Source organism: Artemia sp. Qi Xiang Cuo, chromosome 9 (genome assembly GCF_049724085.1).
Source record: "Artemia sp. Qi Xiang Cuo chromosome 9, ASM4972408v1, whole genome shotgun sequence".
Taxonomy (NCBI): domain Eukaryota; kingdom Metazoa; phylum Arthropoda; class Branchiopoda; order Anostraca; family Artemiidae; genus Artemia; species Artemia sp. Qi Xiang Cuo.
Genome location: NC_142802.1, coordinates 18511973 through 18533827, shown reverse-complemented (window position 1 = coordinate 18533827; position 21855 = coordinate 18511973). Strand labels below are relative to the sequence as shown.

Below are 21855 nucleotides of genomic sequence, written 5' to 3'. Positions count from 1 at the left end.
CTCCTTGAACCCTATAAATTACAAAATTACACTCTTAATTTCATTTTAAAAAGTACAACAATATAAAGTACAATTTAAATGAAAATTAAAAAATGAAATTTGTCAAGTTTGATAAAACTTGACCTAGCAAGATGTATTCATGCAGTAACTAGGATCTAAAAGAGGGAGGAAAATACGATTTGTCTTCTTGGGCTACGCGACTTGAGACTTAAGGACCACCAGATCCTGACATTTTTGTATTCATCAATATTCCAATCAATTCGTTAAATAAATATACGCATTATCAAGTACTGTATATCTTTTTGGAAATAATTGTGGTTCTTTTTTCACACAAACAGGTAGAGGTGAAACCAGGGGGCCCGGGCTCCCTCCCGGAATCTCTAGTAGAAGATTTCTTATATTTTCAACATAAATTTCACATTCCAACAAATCCTTCTTTGAATCACAATCTGGACCCTCCACGAGACGGGCTAAGTTTACATTCGGTATTGTCACTTTTAAATTGTTACAATGTTTCTTCGCACTCCTGTTAAGTTCTTTTTATTGCGATTCCAAGATTATATATGCTATATTTGGTAACAGTGTAATTTATCCCCTCTTCTGAAATAATAGCTAAACTTTTAGTCCATTTGGACATTATGATAATTCAGCTGCAGAAGTTTAACTGCACGTTATCCCCCTCCCTACTCCTAGTGTATATAACCCTAAGCCATATAAAGAAGTTTTCTAATTTTACTGATTTTTTTAACAGGCATTCCTTGCATTATGGAACAACCTTTGATAAGACAAGTACAACAAAAATAATACTAACCAACAAAATCAACAAACTTCTGCATATAGCCAGGAGATATATATTCCTCCCCTCAACGAAACAAACTTATAATAACAAAATTATTACGTCATTCTATTCAGGAAAATGATACTTCTTGGATTGTCAATGGCGCTTCCATTCTAACTGGAGGGGGGGGTATCAAATTCCCCCTTATTACCCAGGTATGGCCCTAGGCTATACACAGAAGTTTGTTGGCTGACATCATTTTGTGAGTTATTTCTCATCAATAGTTGGTTCATAACGCCAAATAATATTAATTAAAAAAAAACTACAAAATCTGCGAAGTTTCATATTTAGTCTAGGGATATACAAAAGCATGTGGGGGAGGAGGCTGGGGGGCAATTAAATTCCAAGCAAATCCATAAATTCACCATATATATATATTTTCGAAGAAGCAACAAGTAATAAAAATTGATGAAGGTTTTTTTTACAACAATTTTTTTTTTAATTCTGCTGGGCTAACCAGAGACACACGGAATACAGATAATCTATAGGAATACAGAAATCTATAATACAGATTTCCAACTGAACAATTTTTTGGTAGTCGATAAATATGATGTTTGTGTTTGGTGTTTATCGTGTTTTGGTAGTTCTGTCTTCATTTTCTTCAACAATGTTTTCTCAATGTTGCCTGTTAAAAGCAAACTTATTCAAAACCTTTGCTCTTTACACAGGAAATTTAATTGAGTTAAATATAAATTATAAAATAATCACAAATATTCTTGTGATTACTCATCAGTTTTAATCCTATGATTGTTTAATGAATAATAATCACTAAACATGAATTGGTCATTTGAATAAATAAATCATTTGATAAATATGGGTAACACTATCTTCCAAAGTACACCACCATCATCACAAATAGCACTAAGCCAAGCTTAATAGTTAACCGCTATTTTTTTAACATTGTAGGATTGGTCTTTCAAACATCAGTATTATATACCTTTAGTCTGCGGGCTATAGTGACTTGTGCTATTAGTTAGCACAAAAACTGTCATTCTACTCATATTAATGCCTCCCTAAGACATGCTCGCATTCAGTTTCCTGTTTTCTTTTCATAGATTTTCCTATTTTCTTATTTTCTGTAGTTTCCTATTTTCTTTTCCTATATTCTCGTATTTCCTCTTTTCCTATTTTCTTCTAAAGCATATTTGTTATTTTATTTTCAGTTTTCTACTTTCTTTTCGTAGATTTTCCTATTTTCTTATATATTATATCTCCTATCTTCTTTCAGTTTCCTATTTATATTTTCAATTTCGCATTTTCTTTTCGTAGGGTTTCCTATTTTCTTATAAGGTATATTTCCTATTTTCTTTTCAGTTTCCTATTTACTTTTTGTATTTTCTTTCAGCCTACAAACATACTTTCTATAAACAATCGGATTTCAACTTTAGAGAAACTATCTTCTTTCTTTGAAGTTTTGGATTAAACCTAAAGTAAATATTGTTGAGAACCGCCTTTACCACATATTGATTTTCTTACCCTAAACACTTTTATGGACAATTTTACCTTTGACAAGATCTTCATAGCGACCCTTTATTTGCATGTTTTAATAGGGAACTTTTAGCAGTTTTGCACGAAACATTAGTGTCCACGCAAGATTTTAACGATCTCTTCTTCTTTACAAAGAAGGAATAAAGGAGAAATATGGAGGATATCCGCTTAACAGGTTAAAACAAAGAGATCACGCATTGCCGCATTTAGCCTACTGAATATGTTTACGAATGAAAAATTAAAAATTCGTCGATATAAATGAAATAACACTGAAATATTTAAAATTGGCACTATATATATATATATATATATATATATATATATATATATATATATATATATATATATATATATATATATATATATATATATATATATATATATATATATATCTTTTAATTAAGACAATGAAAAATAAACTAAAAAGTGCACAAAAATTCACGTTTCGTGTCGGAAACCCCTATCAACAGAAATAACAGAAGAAACTGAGGCCAAACAAAGGTTACTACAATACTTCACGCTGCCTCAATAACGTTAATCTAGTTTATAACCGTTATGGGGTTGAATGTTCCTTTCAATACATAGAAGAAAATGAAAAAAAAAATCTGCTAACTAAGCAGTCAAAGTTGTCAGAATTTGTCCAATCTCACTTACCTTTTAAGGACTTTGATTTCATTTTCTAGCGAATCTTCTTTCCCTTTTAACGCAGATTTGTCTATTATCTTGACAGCATAGAGATGTCCATCTTCTTTAGATTCTGCAACTCGGACTTGTGAAAAAGCACCACTAAAATGTAATTTACATTTATTAACAGGTAATCACAACATTTGTGACTACAAACATCCAAGGTACATATAGCCATAATTTTAGATGGGGATATTAGAGGGTTTTACCGAGGGGAGGGGCTAAAATGCCAAGAAATGCATTTTTAGGAAGTAATTCTTGAGTTCTTCTGGAAGGGGGTCTTTTGGACGAATCATGGGAAGTAATGCCCTCTCTAAACCCCTTACGGACAAGTGAAAAAGCCGCTATAATAGCAATAAAGACAAAAATGGCAAATATAGCTGACGATATAAACTACAATAGCCTTAACGAAAGTCTTCCTACAGTGACCATTCTAATGACCAATTACTGTCCGAGAATATTATGTCAGTCAAGTATTAGGACATTTAAAATCATTTATCTGGTATGTATCATTAATTGGTTTATAGTCAGTCGGTATCATATCATTCAATGTTTAGCTATACAAAATGAACGAAAAATTAGAATTTCAGGAGAGGTTGTAAAAGCGATACATTCTTAATGGAAATATATGTAGTTAATGTTTTACAACACCAGAAACTTAAAACAAACGGTAATTAATGCACATAATTAAAGAGGAAGCACCAGGGTCAATCGCCGCCTTAGTTTCTACTTGTCCCACCTTTCCCAGAGTTCAGAAATCTGACGTTTAAAGATTATGTAGAACAGTGTTTCTTAAAATTTTGTAAGCTTACCCACAAGGATACTAGCAGAGTTTAGTGGGGACATGCGTTGCATCGACATTTGATGGGGATATGCGCTGCACTGGAATTTAGTGGGGATCAGCGTTGCACCGGAGGTTGGTGGGGATATGCATCTGCACCATGCAAGGACCAGCTAACAGGACATGCAGCCACATCTCAGATTAAAATTAACAGCCAGAAAACCCAATTATGACGATCTGTCATCTCAGCACAATACAGATTATAGCAATCAGCTGTGCATTTGATTCTTGAGCATATTCTCCCGCATTCGCTCAATAATTCCAACGAATTCAGATCTAATTTTTTTCAGGCTGGTAAAAAATCGTCCACAAAATTGCTGCGGTTTTCCTCAAAACGCATGACGTGGGAACTAGGGGTTAGGGGTTTGAAGACTTAAAACAAGTTGTTATATAGCGTTTTGAAAACAATATTTCCAATTTTTTATTCAGAGCCAGAATGTAGAATAAAACGGCGTAATATTTATTCTCCTAGGGTCCTTTATCACGAGTGTAGGAATGCTCCCCGTGTTTCCTTGGTCTCTTTTTTATTACGTTATTTACGAACTTGATCCGATGATTGTTTCGAAACAAATTGTCTCTTTAGTAAAGAAGTTTGGAAACGGAATTTTTATTTATTTTCTATGTTTATCATGATTCGTCACATCGCCTATGGTCACAAGCCGAATGGTCACATCGGCGTTAGATTTTTCAGCTAACAATAGGCGGTGTTAGTTTCATTTGTAGATCTTCCCCCTTCCCCAGTTTTTCTGTCAGTAGCACTTGTAAAATTCCTAAAATATAGTGGTAAATAATGACGAGAAAATATACGATTTTTTTTTAATCAGAATAAATTTCTAGAACTCCATGCGCAACTTTTGCATTTGTTCATAAGAAATTGATAATGACAACTATATGGCCTATGATGCTTGCGAAGAAAACGGGGATAGTCAGAAACAACTCTACATGGTGGCACTGAGTTGCAGGATGGCCAATTGCGAAGAAGTATGATCAATAAGCGGTTAAGGCATTTGAAAGATCGTCGACTAGGATTCCACTCAGGGACACCAATTCATGAAAATGTATACAAGAAGGGGGGGGAATATCTTCTTTTTCTAATGAAGTTAAAAAAAAACATTTTTTAAATCTAGGAAGAGGGATCATTTTTTTCTGATTTTTAAGGGGAAATGCCAAAAAAGATTTTTTTTTTAAATCTAGGGGGAGCAAAACACTGAGGAAGCAATTGTCCTCCCGCCCAAATAGCACCCCTGACACAGGGGTTGTTATGTATTTCTTATGTAAATTTCCCTTATTCTTCAATTAAAGCTACGATTTCTACAACTAAAAGTGCCTTTTTCGATTGAAATTTCAAGTAAGGTATTTTCTTATAAAGTATTTTCGTTCTTATAAAATTTGTTGATTAATGGACTACTTCATAAAAGTTTCTGCTTCTGCTTCTATGCAAGATAAACATTTGGGTTTATCTTGATCATTAAATTAGATAGAATGCATTTTTTGTCTTAGATATAATCAGTAGGGAAGAGGCTTTAAAGTTTATTCCTCTTCTAAAGTTCCCCTTTTTCGACAAGACCCAGAATAGCGAAGTTTCACGACAGAAAAGCGTAGTTTCTGTACAACTTCACCCACAAAACAAGTGTTTGTCTCAAGAATTGTCTTGTTTGCTAAATTATTCCCTTAATTCACGTTAAGACGAATGGTACACACACACACAAAAAATAATACATAAAGTAAAATTTGCCATTCCAATTGGAATTTCAAACAAAAGATTTGCAATATATTTTGTTTTCTGTTCTTCCATTGCAAATGAACTCTCGTGTAGCTGAACGCTCGTGCATCTGAACCCCTGTGCACCCCAACCCCATTCAAACTGAATCCTCATGCATCTCAAACCCCTTTAAACTAAGCCCTAGTATAACTGTATCCCATAAAACTGAACCTTCGTTGCACTGAACTCTTGTTGCAACTCAACCCTCACTAAACTCAATATCCGTGCAACTCAACCTCATTCAGCTCAACCCTCATTCAACTCAACCACCGTTTAATTCAACCCTCGTGCATCTAAATCACCATTTATTTAAACCCCCAATCCACTCAACTTCCACACAATTTATCCCTCATTTAACTAAACCCCCGTTTAAACAAACCTGTTTGCAACCCTAATTCAAATCAACCGCATTCAGCCCAAATCCCCTCTCCCAACTCTAGAAAATAACAATTTATGCATCCGTTCTATATATTTGAAAATTAGCGAAACTTTTCATGCCCAGGGTCCCAACAATTGCAGGTCATGGTTGAAGCAATAAGTCCAGTTGAACAAGGATTCATTTAAATGGGGTTGAGTTGCACGGAGGTTCAATTCCACAAGGGTTCAGGGCATTGGCACCCATAAGCTGAATTTTAGAGGGGGGCTTACCTGGTCTAATCGGCACGTCCAATGTTGTATAATAAACATCTCAAAACCAAAATATAAAAATATAAGGCAGCATTATTCAGCCAGGGAGCTGTAGCCCCCCTCCCCCATATGGGCAGCCGTGGTTCAGGCGTGGATTTGCACGACAGGGTTCAGTCACACAGGGGTTCAGTTGCACGAGGGTTCAGTTGTACGAGAGTTCAGTTAGATGGGCTTGAGTCGCGTGGGGGTTCAGATGCACGAGGCTTGGGGTTCAGTTACAGATGCACGAAGCTCGGGGTTCGGTTGCACAAGGGTTCAGGGCATGGGCACCCATAAGCTGAATTTTAGAGAGGGGGCTTAACTGGTCTAAACGGCACTTCCAATGGTGTATAATAAAAATCTCAAAACAAAAATATAAAAATACAAGGTAGCATCATTCAGCCAAGGGGGCTGGAGCCCCCCTCTGCCCCCCATATAGGCGCCCATGGTTCAGGGGTGCAGTTGCACGACGAGTATTCAGTTGCATGAGGGTTCAGTTGTACGAGAGTTCAGTTAAATGAGCTTGAGTTGCGTGGGGGTTCAGATGCACGAGGCTTGGGGTTCAGTTACACGCATACCTTTTTCTGTCAATGTCAATATTCTCCCCTACAAAATGAAGGAGGCAATAGGAAACTATGGCTTTTAGCATTCCCCCTCCTTCACGAATTCGATTCGTGTGTTTTATCCCATCCAGCCAAGAATTTACTCATATCATACATCTTTCAGGAAAATACTATTTAGACAAGCCTGAGCATTTAAAATAATGAAAATGGTATTTTAAGTCACCTTAGCAACTGAAATACAGGATTAATTAAATTTGAAAAATGTTCATTCGAAATTATTGCTTGATTTCACATCTTAAACCCTGCATTTCCAATGTTAAAGCGAGCTTAAACACCGCTTCCATTGTCTTTCAGCAAATAGATCAACCTTCTCCTATTGATTATCTCTTATACAGAATTATATTGCAGGTTACATTAATTGTCTACAAGGAACAAGGGGGAAACTAATAGCTCTCTCTCTCTCTCTATTTCTAATGTGGAAATAATGAAGGCTGTATCCAAACAATACCAAAAGAATTCAAAGCACTTATCTCTATTCTGTACAACTAAGAATTATCGGATGTCATAACAGTATCCGAGGTTTAAAGCATTTGAGCATGTTCCGGGTACAACAAAAAGTGAAAAGTATTAGATAAAAATTAAATTTCTGGTTCCTCTTAACTTACTTGACTCAAGTCCTGTCCGTCCTTAAAGATCGTTTTGGGGCCTTTTTCTTCGTGATGGCGTGGATATGCCTTGTGTCCCTCGCGGTCATCTGGTAGATGGAGCAGGTTCAAGAGGGGATGAGGCGCTATTTTATATTTCCAAATTTTTGAAGAAGACCACAAGGTCAAGAGCCATAAATTTGACTTTCGAAGATTATATTCGGGAGACTGGGCAGACTCACCCGTTGAACGTGACCGAGCCATCGAAGTCGTTGGAGTTGGCTCTTGGTGGGGATTATTTGTAGGATTTTAAGGCAGTCGAGGAGCTCAACACTTGAGATTCTATCCAGTTAGGTGATCCCAGCGATTTGGAGGATGCATTTAGTTTAAAATGCTATGGGTAGACAATAGTCATCCACTTTCAGCGTCCGAGTTTCACAAGAGTAGATTGCAATAGGGTGATCAAGGTGACCTCAAATACGTTGTTCCACACAAACCATCCCAGAGGATCACCTGGCACTCTCAAGATGGAAGAGCCCAATCCCAGGTGGATTACTTGCTAATATCCTCCCGATGGCGAAGCTCTATAGAACTGTTGAGCCTACCGTGGAGCCAACACAGGAGCGAAGAACGGCTACGATCATCTGCTGCTAAAAGCTTCCCTGGCCATAAAGCTCGCCTCCTCGGAGGAGGAGGCGAGCTTTATGGAGGTCTATCTCGGAGGAGCTATATCGAGCTTTATCTCGGAGGAGGTTGCGGAAAAGAACGCAACCTCCTCCGAGATACGATGTAGCACGTTTTCATGATAAATCAGTCACAGAAGAGTTCGCTTGGAATTATCTAACCGTTTTGACATCCTGTCCGTGGACGACGATAACGAACCAGCCACCATAAACATAGAAGACGAGTGGAGGAAGATCAGAGACACCATAACAGACGCTTTTTAAAAAATTCTTGTCCGGCTAAATCGGAAGCGAAAAAAAGTGGATCTCAGAACACACCATCAAACTATTAAACCAGAAACAACAGACCGGAAACACCCAGTCCACAGTGTTCAATACGCTGAGAAAAGAATGCCATAAATCCATCCGCCGCGACAGAAAAAGCTACTGGGACCAAGTGGCTCTAGATATGCAGAAAACTGCTAGTCATTTAGATACAAGAAAGCTCTACCAACCACTAAAAGAATAAACTGGGAAAAGTAAAAAGATCTCAACTGGAGTGAGAGGCGAAGATGGAACGCTTCTGTCAAGAAAAGATTACATAATCGCAAGATGGCCGCACCATTTCCAGAAGCTGCTGAACCCCAGTCACAAAATCTCTTCCACTCATACGCCTTCCAATAATAACGCAACTGCACTCTAGCCAAGAAACCCTAACCTTAACTCAGTACCACCGAGTCAACAAGCCTCATAAAGCAACGTCAATGTTCACCTCCCCCCTTCAATACAAGAGATCAAAGAGTCAACCGAGAAGCTGACGAAACACAAGGCGCCAAGCACAGATTCTATCCCGGAAGAAGTCTACAAAGCTGCTCTTATTCTCGCTGAGAAACTAAAGAAGCTCTTCTGCTCAACCTGGTTTCGGGAACGGTTTTCCCAGGAATGGCAAGGCTCAGTTATACTGCCAGTCTTCAAGAAAGGCGACCGTACTGAATGCAAAAATTACAGAGGGATCTCACTAATGAGCATTGCAGCAAAGATCTTTGCAATGAATCTGCTTAGCCGATTCTGCGAAGTCCACAACGAAAGAACCCGCCCCAACCAATCTGGTTTCCGAGCCGGCATGGGCTGTATTGACCAACTCTTTACCTTGACACAGATTTTTGAACACAGAACCAAGCATCAATAAATCACCGTCGCTGTCTTCATTGACTTCATTACGGTCTTGGATTCAGTCATCCGGGGAGGAATTTGGATGGCAATGGAAGAGGATTATGTCCCACCTAAGATCATACGACTCATTCAGGCTTACTATCAACACACACGAGCCTGCATCCAGGTCAACGGAGAACTTTCTCCGCTATTCGAAATCGACTTCGGTGTGAGGCAAGGGTGTGTACTCTCTCCCGAACTATTCAATTTTGTCGTCGATTCGGTAATTAAAAAAGCAATGCTAAACTCCGAAGGAGTCAAGGTTAGCTCTGATTTCAGTGCCACCGACCTGGATTATGCCAATGATGTTGCTCTTCTTGGCAAATCCGTTGGCGAAGCCCAGAAAATGCTTCTGAAAGTCTCCGAAGTTGCTGCCCCAGTGGGGCTCAAGATTAACATTGACAACATTAAAGCTCTGTCTAATACTCCGGATATAGACTCTACCCCTATAACCCTTAACCAAAGGCAGATTGAAATTGTCAATAAATTCAAGTATTGAAGATCATACACTGACATCAACGGCGGATGTAGCGAAGAAATCCAACGCCGCATTGCATCAGCTTCCGCAGTCTTTGCACAGTTGTCGAAGCCGCTATGGATAAGGAAGGAAAACAACTGAAAAACAAAAATCCGTATTTACGATGCCCTAGTCCGATAGGTCTTACTGTACTGATGTGAGACGTAGCCCTTAAAAGTCACTGAGGCACTAGCCCTCAACACTTTTGAACACAGATGCCTGAGGAGCATATTGGGCTTACGACTCAGCGACCGAATCCCAAATACGATCATCCGCCAACGACGTGACCAGAAGTACGACATCACATCTATCATTCGACGCCACCGCCTGTCCTGGTTTGGCCATGTTTTCCAAAGACCGGCCAAGACTTTTACAAATCAAAGCCTACGCTGCAAACCCGCACCTGATTGGAGGAAAAGACATGGCAACACCGTCAAATCTGACCTCGAGCCGATTGGCGGATTCTGTAGACATGGTCGCATATGGGACCCTTCATGGCTCGAAATTATCGCCCCATTAACCCAAGACCGTAACCTGAGGAATTCAACAGTCTGCCAGATCCTATCGCCAGGGAGAGCTACATATCTTGTGTCCTGATCCAAGTACAAGTAAGCAAGTAGATCAAGGTAACAAAACGTCGTGAATCAAGACACAGAGATAGATTCTTAGCTACGCCACAAGGACATAAGGATTTTGGAACTGGAACTCGCAAGGGCTAGCTATGTTTCGAGTGGCTGTTATCACTGGTGAACAGATTACCAAGGTAGGGGAACTTGTCAACACACTTAATACTTTCTCTGCTTAGTTTTAGGTCTGGCTTAATTGTACCTTGCGCCTTTTATGAGTAACAAGCAACCTTTGTTTTGACTGCATTTATTATATCATTCCAGAAGAAGTGAGAGTGGATTGACAGCTGGAACGACCAAAAATTAACGTCAAAAGAAGTTCGGTATCCAATTTTTCTGAAAAAGCTTAGCAATCTTCTTTATCGAATTAACTTTTATACATCATCAAATTGGGAAAGATGGAGACAAATGACCAGTTTAATGAGTATAAAGAGTATGAGCCCTTGTGTAGGGAAATTGGTGGAACTTGCACAGGGAAAACGTGCATGAGGAAGAGAGGCATTAGTTTCTAAATTGTTCGAGGTTTGCAGTTAATTCGTATTAAAGTTGAATTCAACACTAATTATATTGCAATTTCCAATGGGATTTTGTTTCAACTTTCAGAAAAGATATATTAGACGAGATTATGTCCTCCTATAGTAATTATTATCATTAAAGATGTTACTATTAATAATTATCTGTAAAAGGAAAATATAATTACAGTTAAAAATGAAGACTTGAACCAAATAGAAAAAAAAATACAATGGTACTGTATAGAAAAAAAAAACTGTATATCAGTTTCAGAGTTCATTTATTTTCATATTTACAAAAAAAAAAAAAAAAAAAAAATGTAATGTACAACGACACTAATAATCGACTAATAACAATAGCAATAGTAACTTGCAACTTGCCCCAAGACTAATAACAATGGCAACTTAGACCAAGTTTTCAGGTATTGATTATCTTTATGCCTGTGAGGGAGGACATTTTAAGAAAGGAATAAAGAAAGGGGCGAAGGAATATAGAAAGGGGCGAAGGAATTAAGAAAAAACATAGAGGACATCAAAAGAGATAGAAGTATCAATTTAGTCTATTAATTAATTTAGCTTATTTAGTTTTGTATTTTTTATTTTATTTTATCTATATTTTCTTTTCTCCTCCTTTTTGCTCTTGTGAGTATGTGAATATTTTAATTTTTTCTTCTTTGATTAAGTGCCTCGTTTGTCTTTCCCCTTCTTTACATGCCAATGAGCCTTCGGGGGAGCAGTAAAATGTAATTTTGCATCTCATCTTATCAACAAAGAGGGAAATACGAAAAGTGGTGAGATTTAAGAAGAGAGGAGGGACTTCGGTAGTATGTAAGAGAATTTTATCTGCATATAGCCATAGTAGCACAGTTTCACATAAAGACGAGAAGAATAGAGATTCTCATCCACGGACCCTTACATTTGATTTTGTCAAGCAGCTAAAATGCACAAAAGAGAAATAGGGGAATCTAAATTTTTATCATCAACCCTTATGCCAGAAGGATGCATCAAATCCCAGCCAAACCTGGTTGGAATTAAGAGCTACATTCAGAATTGTGCAGTCAGGATAGATTCAGCTTCATAGGAAACCAGAAACCATAAGGGCTTTCAGTCCATCTAATTAAAAATACCAAAAACCATCTATCCTGGATTTCTCAGTAATATATATTGCTCATTTCTTTTATAACATTGAAAAATTAAATATTGCTCAAATATGCAGCATTTTTTGCTTATTAATTTAAATTAATCAATTTGGAATTGTTACTCTAACATGCAACAGATTGCAAACAATATTTTCTTCCTTTCAAATGTATAGAACATCAATCAGCAAGTCATTTATTGATTTCCCAATTCAAAACATTTGCTCGAGTAATACTGATTGCTTTAGAAATTACCAATTGACGATTTAAAAGCTTTATTTATTTGGGTATCAATTCTTTTGAAAAGCTTTATTCTTTTGGTGCTATGGACTCAAAAAAGTCGTGGAAATGGAGATTCTTTTAAAACAGCAAAATTAAACTGAAAGTCACAAATATATTTATTCAAAGAAATAATTTTTTGATGAATCATTTATCCATAGCATGATAGTATAGGGCCTTGGCTTGCTTTCCGTTTGAGATTTTTTTTATTACTAAGTTTTTGTCTTTATTTTTTATTTGTTTGCAATCGTTCTTTTAACTCCTATTTTCTGAAATCCTTGATTTCAATTATACTCATTGCAATATAAAGTCACTCCATCCTACCCTATTTATTATGGTTACTTTTCACAAAATCTCAGAAGCAGCAAGAAAAATAAAAAATAAAGAAGAAAAATCCTTACGTTCCCAACAAATCCTTTAATTGAAATTTTTCACTGACGCATGGTTTACTTGGCTCATCTTTCTTAACTGATTTCCTAGACGTTTCTTTTTCCTTACTTCGCCCAAAAAGCGGCATTATCGTCAAAGCTACATGGAAAGGAGAGAAACATAAACAATTACATCAGAAAAATTCTGCTTCTTCTTCAAAGAAATGATGAACACCCTAAGGAAAATGATCTACTAGACCTTGAAACGAACAGAAATTAAATAAACAATCAATGCGAATAAACATACAATATATATTAATGTAAATGAATAAATAAATCTTAAAACGAGTGAAACTTAAATTGAATATGCAAATCAAGTTTGAATCGAATAAAAATAACTACAAACAAGAGTTTGGGTATCGTCTCACTGCAGAAGCCTAAAACCTACTGCGTCATTGGCGCTTTACTGAAAACAATTCTTTGAAATATTTTCACTTTTGTAACTTTAAGAAATCAAAAATTAATTAAGATTTTAGGGAATAAATATCAGCATATGTATATTAAATTGACAATGCACATTTTTTTCCGGCTTTTAGAAGGCATATGGGTTTTGAACCCTACTCACATTAATTTATGCTCGTTTTGAGTTTGACTCTAATATTTATTTTATTTTGTGTTTGTTTTGGGTTTCATTTATTTATTGATACTGATTTGGGGTAGTTGTATGCTTGGTAGATTATATGATAGTCCGGACGCCAGGTGTTGAAGATTTATTATTCATTTACATTAATATATATTGTATGTTTGTTCGCATTGACTGTTTATTTAATTTCTGTTCGTTTTAAGTTTCATTTATACTTTAATAGCAAATATTTTTTTTGTTTTAAGCTTGATTTTCATATTCAATCTAAGCATTACTCGCTTTAATATATATTGATTCATTTACATTATTACTTGTTGTATGTTTTTTTTTGCTATGACTGTTTATTTAATTTCTATTCGTTTTGGGTTTTATTTATTCTTTAATAATGATTTCTGACGGTTTTGAGTTTGAACTTAAAAAGTTATTTGTATTGGTTGAGCCTAAGTTTAAAATGGCATCTACTTTTTCTTTGAAAAACTCATCTTTTGTACAGTTTTTTTAAATTAATTTTTGTTCGTTTTTGATCGCAAAAATTATCTAGTTCCTATTGAATGGAGGGGGGTGAATTACTGTACGATTATTATTGAATTAAAAAAAAGGATCTATAACTTTCAATTTAAATCTAATGAGGGTTTTTTAAAAGTCTATACGATTACATCTTTGATAAAAACCTTATATATGAACAATAGACAGCTTGCATAACTTGTGGACAGCGATTGACAACAATGAATGGATTGAAAAAATAGCTCCAATAAGGGGGTTTAGAACATTTCACTTGCTGACACAAAGGGATCACGACTGTTTGGAATTGACCTTAATAGGAATTTGTGTGCCAAAGCAATTTTGCATCTATCACAGAGTATTATTTTAATCTTATAATTGGATGATTATAATAGATTTCATACGTGTTCTTCCCATACAAAACCGCTTCCAATAAGTTATAAACCCCCCTCAATAAGTTATGCCCCAGGGCTATAACTTATAACGCCTAACCCTGGGCCCTGGTGGGCTGTGTCGACACCGAAGTTTGTTGTTATCAGAACTTTGAACTATTTTAACGAAATGTATATATCAAAATTTTTATCTGGTGCAGTGAGGGCGTGGAGGAGGGAGAGGGGCTAGCTGCCATTCAATCCCTTTTAACTCTTAAAAAGTGAATAAGAACTTTCAATTTTAAATCAAATGAGCCCTCTCTAAAGTTTATACAAGCATCCCTTCATAAAGTTTATTCAGGGCAAGGGTTTTAAGTTATGCCCTGGGGGCATATAGGATTTTTATAGAAGGCGTTGTCGTAGAAACTTCAAAACAGGCTCATTCTATTGGAAATTCAAAGGGCTAGTACCCTTTTTAATAGTCGAAATTGATTGGAGGGCAACTAGCCCCCCACCCCCATGCCCATCATTACCCCAAATACATTCAATCAAAATGATGAGATAGCCATTTTCTTCAGCATAGTTGATTTCCAAATAGAAAATATGTTTTTGAGGAGGACACTCCCCCAAAACCCTCGGGACAAGGGTTGTATATTATGCCATGGACGCATGTAAAGTCTTTCCAGAAGGCATTGTCATAGAAACTTAAAAACAGGCTCATTCGATTGGAAATTCAAAGAACTAGTACCCTCTTTAATCATAGGCAGCGCGCTAGCGCTGCCTAAGTAAAGAACGATGTTGGAACAATGTGTTTTTTTCTCCATACCCGGGCACTTCGTATCAAAGGAGTTGTCATAGAAAGTTCGAAAAGGGCTTATTCGATTGCAAATTGGAGTGGCTAGTGCCCTTTTTAATAGTCGAAGTGATTGGAGGGCAACTAGCCCCCTCCGACACCCATCATTCCCCCAAACACACCTAATCAAAATTTTGAGATAGCCATTTTGTTCAGCGTATTTGATTTCCAGACAGAAAATAGATATTTTTGAGCAGGACACGCTCTCACCGCTCTCGGAGAAAGGGTTGAAATTTATATCCTGGGGCATATAAGGTTTTTACAGAAGGCGTTGACATAAAAACCTCAGAAAAGAACTATTCGAGTGGACAATCACAGGGCTAGTGCACGTTTTAATAGTCAAAAGTGATTGGAGGGCAACTAGCCCCCCCCTGCGCCCATCATTACCCCAAACACATCCAATCAAAATTTTGAGATAGCCATTTTGTTCAGCGTAGTTGATTTCCAGATAGAAAATATGTTTTTGAGGAGGACACTCCCCCAAAACCCTCGGGGCAAGGATTTTAAGTTATGCCCTGGGGGCATATAAGGTTTTTATAGAAGGTGTTGTCGTAAAAACTTCAAAAAAGGCTCATTCGATTGGAAATTCAAAGGGCTAGTGCCCGGTATAATAGTCGAAAGTGAGTGGAGGGCAACTAGCCCCCCTCCCCACACCCATCATTCCCCCAAACACATCTAATCAAAATTTTGAGATAGCCATTTTGTTCAGCGTAGTTTATTTCCAGATAGAAAATATGTTTTTGAAGAGGACACTCCCCCACAACTCTTAGAGGAAGGGTTTAAAGTTATTCCATGGGGGAATATATGATTCTTATTGAAGGCGATATCGCAGAAACTTCAAAACGAGCTCACTTAATTTTAAATCCAAAGGGCTAGTACCCTTTTTAATAGTCGAAAGTGATTTGAAGGCAACTAGACCCCCCCCCCTACGCCCATCATTCCCCCAAACACATTCAATCAAAATTTTTAGATAGCCATTTTGTTGAGCGTAGTTGATTTCCAGATAGAAAACATGTTTTTGAGGAGGACACTCCCCCACAACCCTCAGGGCAAGGGCTTTAAGTTATGCCCTAAGAAAGCTTAAGAGGCTACCGCTTAAATTTCAGGGGGCATAGAAGGTTTTTACAGAAGGCGTTGCCATAGAAACTTCAAAACAGGCTTAAGAGGCTACCGCTTAAATTTCAGGGGGCATATAAGGTTTTTATAGAAGGCATTGCCATAGAAACTTCAAAACAGGCTCATTTGATTTGAAATTCAAATGGCTAGTGCCCTTTTTAATAGTCAACAGTGATTGGAGGGCAACTAGCCCCCCTCTTTTGATGTGGGAACAATGTGTTGTTTTTTTCTCCATACCCAGGCACTTCGTATCGAAGGAGTTGTCGTAGAGAGTTCGAAAACGGCTCATTCGATTCTAAATAGGAGTGGCTAGTGCCCTTTTTAATAGTCGAAAGTGATTGGAGGGTAACTAGCCCCCCCAGGCCCATCATCCCCCAAAACAGATCCAATCAAAATTTTGGGATAGCCAATTTGTTCAGCGTAGTTGATTTCCAGATAGAAAAATGATCTTTTTGAGGAGGACACTCCCCCACAACCCTCGGGGCAAGGGTTTTAAGTCATGCCCTGGGGGCATATAAGGTTTTTTTTTATAGAAGGCGTTGTCGTAGAAACTTCAAAAAAAGGCTCATTCAATCTAAAATTGAAAGGGCTATAGCCCTTTTAATAGTCGAAAGTGATTGAAGGACAACTAACCCCCCTCTCACGCTCACCACTTTCCCAAAAACATTCTATCAAAGTTTAGATATATCCTTTTTTTTCAACGTAGTCGAAGGTTCTTGAAATTAAGTCTTTTAGGATGATAACCCCATCAGAGCTTTCCGCGCAAGGGTTGTAAGTTATGCCTTGGGGGCATATAAGGTTTATATAGAAAGTTGTTGTAGAAATTTCAAAAGGGGCTCATTTGATTGGAAATTGAAATTTAATAGTCGAAAGTGAGTAGAGAGTAATTAACCCCCTCTTATGCCCTCCATTTCCCCAAACACATTCAATCAAAATTTAGAAATAGCCATTTTGTTCAACGTAGTTTAAAGTTCTGGAAATTATGTATATAAAGATGAAAAATCCCCCAGAGTCCCCAGGGCGAAGATTGTAAGTTATGCCCTAGGGAGTATATAAAGTTTTTAATGAAGTTTAATGAAAACTTCAAAAGGGGCTCATTCAATTGGAAATTGAGAGGGCTAGGGCCCTTTTTAATAGTTGAAAGTGATTGGACGGTAACTAAACTCTCTCTCACGCCCATCATTCCCCCTAACACATCCAATCAAAATTTTCATACAGCTATTTTGTTCAACATAGTAGAAAGTTCTGGAAATTAGGTCTGTGAGGATGACAACCCCCCCCCTCAGGGCGAGGGTTGTAAGTTATCCTCTGGGGGCATATAAGGTTTTTTGAAAGCGTTGTCGTAGAAACTTCAAAAGGGCTCATTTGATTGGAAATTGAAAGGGTTAGTGCCTTTTTTAATGGTTGAAAGTGATTGGAGAAAGATTAACGCCCCTCTCACGCCCACGATTTTCCCAGACATCTGGAAATCAGGTCCTAGAGATTGACAACCATCCTCTCAGCCCTTAGCGAAAGGCTTGTATTTTGTGTCATGAGGGTCCTTACGATGCTTATAGAAACTGCATTTATAGAAATTCAAAAAAGGCACATTTAACTGGAAATTGAAAAGCTTACTACCCTTTTTAATAGTCGAAAGTCATTGGAAGGCTTGACATTTTTATAGTAAACATCAATGTGGGTATAATGTATTATTTTGTTGTTGTTGTTGTTGTTTAGACCAGGGCGCTTTGTATTGAACGAGCTGTTGTAGGAACTTCGAAAAAAGCTCATTTGATTGAAAATAGAAAATGTTGATGCCCTTTTTAATAGTCGAAAGTGATTAGAGGAAAACTAATCCCCCTCCCACGCCCATCCTCCTATTTGACTTTATGTTTAAAAACTAAATGTTGTCATAAGATTAAATCAAATGCACTGTGTTAATGCTAATTCCCAATAAGGCATCTCAGCAGTATCCCAAGAACGACTGAGAGTTTTATGTTCAAAGGGCTGCTTTTGCTCTTAAAATTTAACCAAATCAAAGTAGCGTAAGTGTATCCAAGCTATCAAAGAAAGTAACCAGATTTTTTTGCGAATAGTATCAAGTTTTCCATTTCAGGTCAACTAGACGAGTTATGAAACTAAATTAAACACTTCTATTTGTGTCCAGATTTTTAAGAGGGTGTATGTTGTTCGAAATTGCTGAAAATTTTTTCTCCGGCATACAAACAACAGGCAAAACTATAACTCTTTAAAAAAACGAAAAGATTTATAGCACTATTTTCTATTTCTCTGAAAAAACTATGTCAATATAAAACGAACAGAAATTAATTAAAAAAACTTTTACCACAAAATAAGTTTTTCAAAGAAAAGTAAAGAACTCCATTAAACAAAAAATAAGCAAAATAAAATCAAATAATCTACCAAGCGTGAAACTACTACAAATCAGCATCAATAAATAAATGAAACTCAAAACGAGCAGAAATTACAATAAATAACCAAGTCAAACTCAAAACGAGCAGAAATTAACACAAGTTGGGCACAAAACCCCTATGCCTTCCCAAGGCCAGAACATAATTTGCACTTTACTGAAAAAAATACAGATGAATGTGCATTGTTAGTTTAATATACATATAGCCTACTGATATTTAGTAATCAAAATCTTAATATTATTTGATTTATTAAAGTTATAAAAGTAAAAACATTTATATTTTTTTCAGTAAAGTGCTAATTATGTTCTGGCCTTGGGAAGGCATAGGGGTTTTGAACCCAACTTATGTTAATTTCTTGACTAAGGCGCCAATGACGCGGTAGGTTTTAGGCTTCTGCAGTGAGGCGATACCCAAACTCTTGTTTGTAGTTATTTTTATTTGATTCAAACTTGATTTGCATATTCAATATAAGTTTCACTCGTTTTAAGATTTATTTATTCATTTACATTAATATATATTGTATGTTTGTTCGAATTGATTGTTTATTTAATTTCTGTTCGTTCTAAGTTTGATTTATTCTTTAATAACAAAATATTTGTTTTCGTTTTAAGCTTGATTTTCATATTCAATCCAAGCATTGCTTGCTTTAAGATTTATATATTCATTTATATTATTACTTGTTGTATGTTTTCTTCCTATGATTGTTTATTTCTGTTCGTTTTAGGTTTCATTTATTCTTTTACAACAATTTCTGGTCGTCTTGAGTTTGAATTCTAACAGGTATATGTATTTCCTGAGCTTAAATTTAAAATGGCCTTTACTTTTCTTTGAAAAACTTATTTTTTGGAAAGTTTTTTTTTTTAATTAATTAATAGAAACATTCTGCAGTACTCCTATGTTAAATGGACTCTTTTATATAGTGCTAGTTTTGTTTCCTAATGGGCTTTAGAACCAGATAGATCATCAAAATGAGACATGACATTAGGTAATTTTACCTGTTGCCAGGATGCTACTTTCATACAAGCACTATTTTGAAGCTAATTTTCAGCAATTCATTGGCTGCTGGTAAGTATTTCACTGTTGAAAAATAATTCTGGACAACTAGAGTTTGATGGTGATGTTGTTTATATTGGATGTTATAAATTTTAAGAATTACTAATGGGTACTTTACAATGGTATATCATTCATAATTTTAGCCAAGTTTAAGTAAAACACAATTATTTAAAGTTAAAACCCATTTTTTAGATACTTACACTACCTTATATATTTCCTAAAAAAAATAAAAATAAAAAGGAAGTGACTGGACTCATTATCTTATGCATATCTGGATTTTGCTTCCAGGATGGGAGAAATAGCCCCAAAACATTCAGTTCTGACTTTCAGAGTCAGTAGGACTCTGAAACGCAATTCAGCACCGAAATAAAAATAATACAGTTTATTCATTACTTGTGCACCAGAATGTCACTTTGGCAGAAGACTTAAATATCAACTGGCACTAGAATGAGATACTTTATTAGAACAAGTTTCATCAGAAAGACAAAGAACAAAGATCGAACCCGGACTCTTTATTTCATTCATTAAGAAAAATTCTTCCAAAACAGAAGTTTTTCAAGGAAAGTAAAGAGCTATGTTAAAACCCAAAGAAGCAGAAATAAAAGCCTATAATATTTTACCTTCACAACGAACGGAAATTACTATGGACAAATTAATGAAGACCCAAAATGAATAATCATGTTAAATACAATGGTAACAGATACTGCTATGGATGAACAGATGAATCATAAAACAAACTGAAATTGGAATGAACAATTAACCTGAATTTAAAACAAGCATAAATTATGAAAATAAGAGTAAGACTAACCCCCCCCCCCCCAACAGAAACTCTAAAGGCCAGAGCATCATTTGTGATTTACTGAAACCCATATATATCTTAGACAGCGTTTCAGCATGTCAACAACAAAAAGGAACTTATGGCCATAACCATGGTTACAGGGAAGGAAAAATGTTTGTTGTTAGATTAATGCATTTATGACTGTCCACTATTTTAAAAAGGCATTTTTATCAAAACTTTACTATTTGATTCTATTTCTTCCAAACATAATGGACACTGATTCCCAAACAAAACTCTTTAACGATTTTAGTGTTTAAATTGGTTGAAAAAAAAAACTTCAAATAAATATTGTTTATTTTCGATGCAATCTGTTTAATCTATTGAAACACTATTTGAATAGGTGAATCAAAAGATGATTAAGCAATCGATATTCTACACATTTGAAAGAAGTGCATTTAAAAAGAAGAAAGTATGAATAAAGCTTTACTGCATATTTGACTAATGAGACCAAATTGATTGTTAAAACATAATGATTTAATTCCTAGAAGATAACATTTTTTTTATTTTTCAATGTTATAACAACAGGAGACTGTTTGAAATACACATTATATTCAGCAAAACACAAATGTCACTCTGGCCTTTAGAAGATTAATTAAAAAAAACTTTTCAACAAAATAAGTTTTTTAAAAACAGTAAACAACTCCTTTAAACAAAAATGTAAAAAAATAGAATCAAATAATCTACCAAGAATACAACTTCCACAAATCAGTATCAATAAATAAAGGAAACCCAAAAAAAATAGAAATTATTATATATAAGTCAAACTCAAAACGAACAGAAATTAAAATGAGTAGGGTTCTAATCCCCAAGCTTACTAAAAGACAGAATATAATTTGTACTTTACTGAAAAAAATTCAAATGAGTCTAATGGAAAAATCTGCATTGTCAGTTTAATATACATATGCTGATATTTATTCCTTAAAATCTTAATTGATTTTTGATTTCTTAAAGTTACAAAAGTTAAAACATTTAAAAGAATTTTTTCAGTAAACTACAAATTATATTCTTGCTGATATTTATTCTTTAAAATCTTAATTGATTTTTGATTTCTTAAAGTTAGAAAAGTGAAAACATTTAAAATAATTTTTTTCAGTAAAGTACAAATTATATCCTGGATTTTAGAAAGCTTGGGGGTTACGTTTTTTTGTTATGTTGAACAAAATGGCTATCTCAAAATTTTGATTGGATGTGTTTGGGGAAATTGTGGGCGTGAGAGGGCGGTTAGTTGCCCTCCAATCACTTTCAACTATTAAAAAGGGCACTAGCCCTTTGAATTT

At 35.8% G+C, this 21855-nt stretch overlaps 1 protein-coding gene across 4 annotated transcripts in view; it reads right to left on the bottom strand.

The window, feature by feature from the left end:
* Positions 1–21855, bottom strand: part of CaMKI (Calcium/calmodulin-dependent protein kinase I) — a 117655-nt gene that overhangs the window by 87702 nt on the left and 8098 nt on the right. For all 4 annotated transcript variants that reach the window (XM_089094326.1, XM_089094327.1, XM_089094329.1 and 1 more), the window contains exons 2-3: positions 12829–12955; positions 2981–3112 (exon numbers count right to left, since the gene is read on the bottom strand). In XM_089094326.1, coding sequence (XP_088950452.1) covers positions 2981–3112; positions 12829–12944 — 248 coding nt within the window. In that variant the 5' untranslated portion in view covers positions 12945–12955. The remainder of the gene's footprint in view (positions 1–2980; positions 3113–12828; positions 12956–21855) is intronic.